Source organism: Diaphorina citri, unplaced genomic scaffold (assembly GCF_000475195.1).
Source record: "Diaphorina citri unplaced genomic scaffold, Diaci psyllid genome assembly version 1.1 scaffold3572, whole genome shotgun sequence".
In the NCBI taxonomy this organism is placed as follows: domain Eukaryota; kingdom Metazoa; phylum Arthropoda; class Insecta; order Hemiptera; family Psyllidae; genus Diaphorina; species Diaphorina citri.
This window is the reverse complement of record NW_007380972.1, coordinates 2,504-11,092: the sequence shown is the minus strand read 5'-3', so window position 1 is coordinate 11,092 and position 8,589 is coordinate 2,504. Positions and strand designations below refer to the sequence as shown.

The following is an 8,589-nucleotide window of genomic DNA, read 5'->3' as shown; positions in this document are numbered from 1 at the left end:
ATTACTTTCTGCCTGTAACTCAGATCCTGCCCCAATTTCAGAAGTATCAAGATTACTTTCTGCCTGTAACTCAGATCCTGCCCCAATTTCAGAAGTATCAAGATTACTTTCTGCCTGTAACTCAGATCCTGCCCCAATTTCAGAAGTATCAAGATTACTTTCTGCCTGTAACTCAGATCCTGCCCCAATTTCAGAAGTATCAAGATTACTTTCTGCCTGTAACTCAGATCCTGCCCCAATTTCAGAAGTATCAAGATTACTTTCTGCCTGTAACTCAGATCCTGCCCCAATTTCAAAAGTATCAAGATTCTCTTGAACTTTATCAGGTTCCCCAAAAACATGGAAATAGTCTGAAAAATCATTTGACAAATTTATTTCAGGAGACTTCATATTATTTTCCTGATTTAGATCCTGACTTTCCTGTTCCTGAGTGGTTTCTTTTAAATAAACCCTATTCCTAATATAACTTGAACCATCAGGAGTTACAATTTCATAGGATCTCTTACTTCTGATCTGATGTGGCAGTTTAGAAACCTTAGCTGGTAACCAAACATCACCAGGTTTCTTTTGATATAAAACATTTTCATTAAGCTTAAATTTAGGTAAAGATTTGGCTCCCTTATCATATTGAGATTTCATGGTTACAATTCTTTTCTTATTCATAGCCTTAAATCTATTAAATGGAACAGGACTGGTCCTTAATTGGCTGTTACTTATTGGTAAATTTGTTCTCAAATTTCTAGCATACAACAGTTTTGCTGGTGTTTCTTGATTATCAGCACAAGAATTTCTCAAGTGAAGCATTGCCAAATAAGGATCAGCTCCATCTTCTTTACATTTGTATAAAGTATTCTTAACTAATTTAACTGTTTGTTCTACCAACCCATTTGATTTAGGGTAATATGGAGAAGAGCATTTATGTTCAATATTCCATTCAGTATAAAAACTTTGTAATTCTTTGGAACTAAAAGGTGGTCCACCATCACTAATAAGTTGAGCTGGAACCCCTTGTCTAGAAAATATACTTTTAAAATGTTTAATTATAACCTGGCTTGTAGAACTACTCAACAAAACAGTTTCAAAAAATTTAGAGTAGTAATCTACAATAATTAAATATTTTGACCTTTCAAAATCAAAAAGATCCACTGCTACCTTTTCCCAAGGAAAATTAGGCACTTCATGTGGTATCAGTGGTTCCTTCCTATTACTAGGTTGAAATTTTTTACAAGTTTCACAATTCATAATAAAATTCTTTAAATCTAAATACATGGTGGGCCAAAAAATGACATTTTTAACAAAATTCTTGTTCTTATTGTATCCCATATGACTTGAGTGCATTGACTTTAACATTTCAGCCTGCATACTTTTAGGTAACACGATACAAGAACCTTTAAAAATTATTCCATTTATAACATGTAATTCATTTCTGAGAGAATAAAAAGGCAATACTACCTTTGGGACTGAATTTTTATATTCAGGCCACCCTGATAAAATAAAGCTTTTAACCCTTTGCAAAGTCTTGTCATTTTTTGTAGCCTCACATATTTCATTTAACTTAGCATCACTGGCATTTAACGTTCTATAAAACATATTGGTATGAATTGCTAAATCCTGAGCTAAACTCTCATCAAATTCAGTACAAGTTTCCTTGAGAGCTGCCCTAGACAATGTATCAGAGACATACATCTCCTTGCCTGCCTTGTAAACTACCTGAATATCATACATTTGAATTTTCATCATTAACCTTTGAAGGCGGGTGGGAACGTCAGCAAGAGATTTTTTAAACAATGTAATTAGTGGTTTATGGTCTGTTTCCACAACTATAGACTGTCCATAAACATACTGATGCATTTTAGTAAGGCCATACCAACAACTGAAAGTTTCCTTTTCAATTTGGCTCCAATGTTTTTGAGTCTCAGTAAGTGATTTTGACGAATAAGCTACCGGTTTTCCATTCTGCAATAGGCAAGCACCCACTGCCCCTTGTGAAGCATCAACAGAAAGTACTATTGGCTTACTGGAATCAAAAAATTGAAGCACAGGAGACTGACAAATAATGGACTTTAAATCTTCAAATTCTGCATCATGCTGAGATTCCCAACACCATACAGTGTCTTTTCTCAATAATTTTCTGAGATTTGTACACCTCTCTGATAAATTTGGTACATAACTAGCAAGATAATTTATCATACCTAAAAATCTTTGAAGGTCTTTAACACACATAGGTACTGGCATGTTCTGAATAGCTTCAATTTTAGTATCATCGGGTAACATTCCTGAAGCTTGAAATGTTTGTCCCAAAAAAGCAATTTTACTTTGTCCAAAAACACATTTTTTCTTATTTAGTTTCAAATTTATCTCTCTAGCTCTATTCATAACCTGCTCAAGTACCTTATCATGTTCAATTTTATTATGACCAAAGACCAAAAAATCATCCATAAATATTAAACAATTAGGTATGTCTGAAAATAATTCAACCATTTTTTGGTGGAATTTTTCTGGAGCTAAACAAATTCCATAAGGTAAACGTAAAAACCTGTATCTACCAAATGGAGTACCAAATGTACATAAATGTGATGATTCCTCATCCAACTCCATAGACCAAAATGCTGTACTAGCATCTAATTTACTAAATACAGTAGCACCAGCCATTTTAGACCTAAGTTCCTCAAGAGTTGGTAATGGGTATCTAGACCGTAGAATCTCCCGATTCAGGGGACGTGCATCAAGGCACACACGAATACTGTTGTCTGGCTTTGAAACCAGCACCACAGAGTTCAACCACATAGTAGGTTCAGTCACCTTTTCTATCACTTTCAGTTTCTCCATACGAGCCAACTCATCTTTGTATGGACCCATAAGTTTAAAAGGTACTCTACGAGGTGGATCAACATGAGGATTAGCATTATCCCTTAAATGGATATGACATTTGCCTGGCAGACAACCTAAACCCTCAAAGATATCTTCATAACTGTTGATTAATGTTTGGTAGGGACCAAACTGACTTTCATTTACAGAACCAATTTTCTTTATTAAATTAAATTTACTGCATGCTTCTAAACCCAAAATGGTTTTTTGACAACCTTCAGTTATGAAAAATCTAAGAGGCAAACATAATTTATTTATTTTACAATATAAAATGCACTGACCTTTGGTAGGAATACAAGTTCCTCCATACGAGGACAATCTACAATTTGTAGGTTTGATTATCTTGTCTGATAGTCCAATAGATCTAAACTCCTCGTGACTCAGCAACTCCTCTTGACTGATTTGCAAGTTAAACATTTATTAACTTTTTGTTCACTTCTGCCATTGCTGTCCAACTTGACTGATTTGCATGTACTGAGCCAATAAAAAATTCTTGGCCCTCTGCAGCCTCTTCCTGATCAACTTCTTTCTTGCTGACCTTTTTTACCAGCTTTCTCCTACACATTGTGGAAAAGTGTCCTTTTCCCGTACACTTGTAACAGCTAGCCTTTACTGCTGGACAATTCACATGAGGAAGTTCCACCCTGTAGCCACATCTGTTGCATTGTGACTTACTTTTCTCAGACGTTGGTTTTTTCCTCTGCTGCTTGTTCACTCCAAACACCATTTTGTCCATCTTGGTCTTGTCTTTTGACATTTCAATGGTCCTTGCCAAATCAAATATTTCATTTAGTGTCTTTTTGTCACCTTCCTCCAAAAGTCGTTCTCTAATGTAGGTGTTATCTTCTGATAAACCCAAAATAAAGATGTCTTTCACTAAGGAATCCCTCAGTGTAGAGAGTTCACACGTTGATGACAACAGTTTCAAATCTGTGAAGAATGCTTCCAATGTTTCTCCTGGACGTTGTCTCCTGCTGAGAAACACATTTCTCTCCAAAGAAATGTTCTTTTGAGGACTGAAATATCTCTCAAATAGTTGCATCACGCCTTCCAATGTCCTGTTCCCAGTCACATTGAAGCTCTGATAAATTTGAACTACTTCCACACCAAGTAGGTGCAGCAGGATAGCACATTTCCTCTCCTCTGGCAATTCATCCTGTTTGGTTGCCAATAGGTAGTTCTCGAACTGAAACTTGAAGATTTTCCAAGCTTCATACTGCTGTGCTCCTGTCTGACCTTTCAACTTCAGGCTCATGGATGCTGGCAATGGAACATGTCCATGCCCAGTTCCTGCCTCTGCCTTGACTCCTGTCTGTGGCATTCTGACAAATTGACACTAGATACTCAGCACCTTCCTCTTACAACACCTGACACCATGTTTATAGCCACTCCTTGGCTATCTAAAGAAGTATAATTAAGAAAAGGAAAGCACAAGACATTTTGTAAGTCGTCTGGAAAAATGGAAAATGTGAACTGATTTTTATTATTCAAAAGTGAGGTTATGTTGTTTAGATTCTATAGATACATAACATCATACAGTAACACAATACATAACCACAATAGGTACATACTATTACGTAGCTATATCAACACTAGGGTCCTATCGTCCCGAAAGTGGAGAGAGAAGGAAGACAGGATAGGAGAAAGCCAGCCGTTCCGAGAACGAACCTTATCTGTTTATGTTAATAATATCAAATCCGTGACTTAGCGATTACAAGGCAGACTAAAGAAAAAGACAATAGAAAATAAAATTAGTCATTATATAGCTTTCATCAACTATTACTAATGTAGCAGCTAACTCTAAATCAGCAGTTTTAAGTTCCTCTAAATGTAAAAATGTTAACAAAATCTACATTTTTTCCGATAGTCATGGCAGAGATCTTAGTTCAATTTTAAGAGATAAATACACTCATTCAAATTGTAAAGTGTTTTCATTGGTTAAACCTGGTGCTCCTCTTAGTGAGGTTGTGAAGTCAATTCCTGATATATGTGTGAAAGATAATGTTAACAATAATGATGTAGTTATTGTACTTGCTGGAACCAACAATCTTTCTAAACATAACTACAATGCTAACTCTGAATTCAATCTTGATATTTTGAAACCTATTGCACTGAAAACTAATATTATTATTTGTAGTATACCTACTAGATTTGATGACTCTGATTTGTCTCATCGTGTTATGCGTGCTAATACAATTATCAAAAATCAAACATGTGAAATCAAAGCTACATTTTTTAATTGTAATCAATTTCTCCACAGATCATATTTCACTCGTCATGGCTTACACATGAACAAGCACGGAAAACGAGTGTTTGCTTTGAAAGTTGCCACATTCATCGACGTGAAATTAAACATTGCTCCTCCTACTATTCCTACTCGAGGAAGCAATGACCCCATTCTACCTGTCATTGCACTTGATGATAATGAAGAGTCCTCGTTTGAATCGTTTGTTATTCATGCTCAAACCAAAGATCCCGCCACTAGTCCAGTTCCACATGCTGATCATTCTCACTCATTATTTGACTACACACCTCAGATTGACCCCAGTGCCGGTCCTAGTAATGATGGATATCATACGGCATTATGTACCAATTCCAATACTTATTCTGATGACGATGACATTCAAGAATTGTCTCAAATTTCTGTTGTAATGGGAAATCGAGTTGATCGCGACGAACTAAATTTCCAAGAAATCAATTCAACCCCAAAAATTTGATAAATTTGACAAGTCGGCACTCTATCCATATTAATGATTCAGTTGAGACTATTAGTTTATATTATCAAAATACTAGAGGGACCAGGGGAAAACTTAAAGAATTAAGATGTAATATTCCTTTAAATGACTATAATATTATTATATTTACAGAATCGTGGCTAAAAGAGGCTATTCAGGACAATGAATTGGGATTTCATGATTTCTTTGTCTATCGTTGTGATAGAGATTACGACAATCTTCCTGTTGATCGCGGTGGCGGTGTTTTAATTGCCATTAGAAAGAAATATGCTTCTCAAGTCGTATCAAATGTTTCATGTGGCCTCTTTGAATCACTGTTTGTTATTGTAAAAATTAAATCTAGTAACTATCTTATTGGTGCGGTTTACATTCCCCCTGATTCCCCTCAATCAGCTTATTTAGGTTATGTTAATATTGTTGATGACATCTTGATTAAATATCAAGATTTCAATCATATCTTAATTGGAGATTTTAATCTACCCCACCTTAACTGGGACCATTATTTTACTGATCAATCTCGTTCTGACAGTTTTAATTCTAATGAAACTTCTGATATTTTAATTGAATGTTCAGAATTTCACGGTCTTTACCAAGTTAACAAAATAAAAAACAATATGGATAGAATGCTAGACCTCTTATTTGTAAATTTCACCATCATGTCCTTGCAGATGTGTGACGATCCTATTTTAAAAGTCGACCCTCTCCATCCACCACTGATTGCTACTTTCCAAGTTTCTAGTCATATTAAATCTTCTGTTAGTAGTACATGTACTGAACAGTTATGTTTCAAGAAAACCAACTTTATTCAATTGAAGGAACATTTAAATAGTATTGATTGGAGTATTATTACTGAAAACAAAACCTCTTTAGATAATCAAATTGAATATTTTTATAATGTCCTCAATTCTAGTATCAGTCAATTTGTTCCCTTAATTAAATTTGGCAATTTTAAATTTCCTCTTTGGTTCAGCCAAGATCTAAAAAATAAGACTTTATCCAAAAAAGCTCTTCATAAGAAATTCAAGCTTTGTCCTTCTACTATCAATTATGAGGAATATTCTAGATTACGTCGAGAATGTAAAGAGCTGTCTCGAATTAATTATGACAATTTTGTTTCTGGCGTCGAAACCAGCCTTCAACAAAACCCTAAAAAATTCTACAGCTTTCTTAATAACTTAAAAGGATCAAAAAGCAACAGTAATGGTGCTCCACAATGCTTGTCTCTAGATGGCGCGACTGCTTCTAATTCTGAAGAGAGTACAAAATTATTGGCTACTCACTTTTCAAATGTTTATTCGGACGAAGTTATCATTCCCCCTGATTTTGGCCTCTCTCAGTCTTTGGTTTGCTTGTCGCGTATTCAGCTAACTTCTGATGTGGTGTTTAAAAAGCTCAATTCACTTCAAAAGTCGTCATCTGCTGGACCTGATGGTGTCCCACCATTGCTTTTAAGAGAGTGTGCTGCTGAGCTTTGCCGTCCCCTTACGCTGTTGTTTAACAAATCTCTTACAGATGGTGTTTTTCCTCAATTCTGGAAAGATTCTTTTGTGATACCTCTTTATAAAGCTGGATCTAAGACAAATGTTACTAATTATAGACCTATTGCAAAAATCTCCAGCATTCCAAAACTTTTCGAATCACTTGTCCTTGACATTATTCATAAACCTCTTTCTAATACTATAGTCAGCAGCCAACATGGTTTCATCAAAGGTCGATCAACGTTGACCAATTTAACAACTTTTTACCAATTTTTAACATCTGCAATTGAAGATGGTGGCCAGGTTGACTGCTGCTATACTGATTTTAGCAAGGCATTTGATAAGGTAAATGTCAATATTTTATGTTCTAAACTTCGTTCATTAGGTATTAACGATCCTCTGTTATCATGGTTCTATTCTTATCTTTCCACCAGAACCCAAATTGTTAAGTATAACGAATGTTTTTCCGATCCAATTCCAGTTCGTTCAGGCTGTCCTCAAGGCGGACATTTAAGTGGCCTCCTATTCAATATCTTTATTAATGATTTGATTCTTAGATTACCTGATAATTGTGGTCTTTTATTTGCCGATGATTTCCGTCTGGCTAAACGTATTAACAGTATTGAGGATGGCTTGGATCTGCAGCACACTCTCTCCCTTCTTTCTGATTGGTGCAGCGAGAATCGAATGGTTCTTAATGTTAAAAAATGTCATATGATAACATTCACTCGTAAAAAGAATCCCCTTATGATTCAGTACTCCATTGATGGCGAACAGTTATCCCGTATTGAAAATGTGAAAGATCTTGGTGTTACGATTGATCATGATCTCAAGTTTAATACTCACTATACTAATATTAAAAACAAAGCTATGAAAACTTTGGGATTCATTCAACGTAACTCAAGAGAATTCAAATCTCCTCAAACAATAAAAGCCTTGTACTGTTCTATGGTTCGTCCGTCACTGGAATACTGTTCATCTCTTTGGCCTCCTTTTTGTAATGAACACATTCAACTTCTTGACAAAGTTCAAAGAAAATTCTTAAGATTACTTGCTTTCAAACATAAAATAAAAATTGAAAATCATGATTATTCTGAAATCATAAGAACAAGTGGTCTTAAGAGTCTAAAACATAGAAGGGACATTGCTGATACCGTGTTTCTGTTTAAACTCTTGAATAATTTAATTGATTGCCCCGATCTAGTTTCACAAATAGGCCTTAGAGTTAGAGGGAGAACAACCAGAAATACTGACCTATTCTCAACCAAATTCTTTCGAACCAATATTGGTGCTAATTGTCCCATTAACAGAATCCTTAATCTCAGTAACATCGTTTGTAATCCTCCTTACAATATTGATTTTTTTGTAGGGTCAGTTGAACAACTTAAATCAAAACTTAATGAATTCGACTCGCTGCATCAATAAAATCAATAAACTCTTTATCATTATGACTCGTTCGTTTTATTGTTATATTTGTTATGATTAATTTCATTAGGTAGGTTTATTAC

The 8,589-nt window shown here is 35.1% G+C and overlaps 2 protein-coding genes across 2 annotated transcripts; one reads left to right on the top strand and one right to left on the bottom strand.

Annotated features, from left to right (window-relative positions):
• Positions 1 to 1,850: 1,850 nt before the first annotated feature.
• Positions 1,851 to 4,454, bottom strand: LOC113472007. The gene is made up of 2 exons (XM_026831533.1): positions 3,150 to 4,454; positions 1,851 to 2,017 (listed from the first exon to the last, which is right to left on the bottom strand). The coding sequence occupies exon 1, from the start codon at positions 4,187 to 4,189 to the stop codon at positions 3,278 to 3,280; it is 912 nt and encodes a 303-aa protein (XP_026687334.1). The 5' UTR covers positions 4,190 to 4,454; the 3' UTR covers positions 1,851 to 2,017; positions 3,150 to 3,277.
• Positions 4,455 to 5,156: 702 nt separating this feature from the next.
• On the top strand, positions 5,157 to 7,595 carry LOC113472006. Its single transcript, XM_026831532.1, has 3 exons — positions 5,157 to 5,427; positions 5,736 to 7,426; positions 7,563 to 7,595. Exons 1-3 carry the CDS (start codon positions 5,157 to 5,159, stop codon positions 7,593 to 7,595), a joined length of 1,995 nt encoding a protein of 664 aa, XP_026687333.1.
• The last annotated feature ends 994 nt before the right edge of the window (positions 7,596 to 8,589 follow it).

Excerpts from the sequence above, each read along its gene's own strand:
- LOC113472007 (XM_026831533.1), bottom strand. The coding sequence starts at position 4,189 with ATGCCACAGACAGGAGTCAAGGCAGAGGCAGGAACTGGGCATGGACAT.
- LOC113472006 (XM_026831532.1), top strand. The coding sequence starts at position 5,157 with ATGAACAAGCACGGAAAACGAGTGTTTGCTTTGAAAGTTGCCACATTC. Across the intron at positions 5,428-5,735 it reads TGACCCCAGTGCCGGTCCTA|AATCGTGGCTAAAAGAGGCT; the intron begins GTAATGATGGAT and ends TTATATTTACAG. Across the intron at positions 7,427-7,562 it reads TTAGCAAGGCATTTGATAAG|TTCGTTCAGGCTGTCCTCAA; the intron begins GTAAATGTCAAT and ends ATCCAATTCCAG.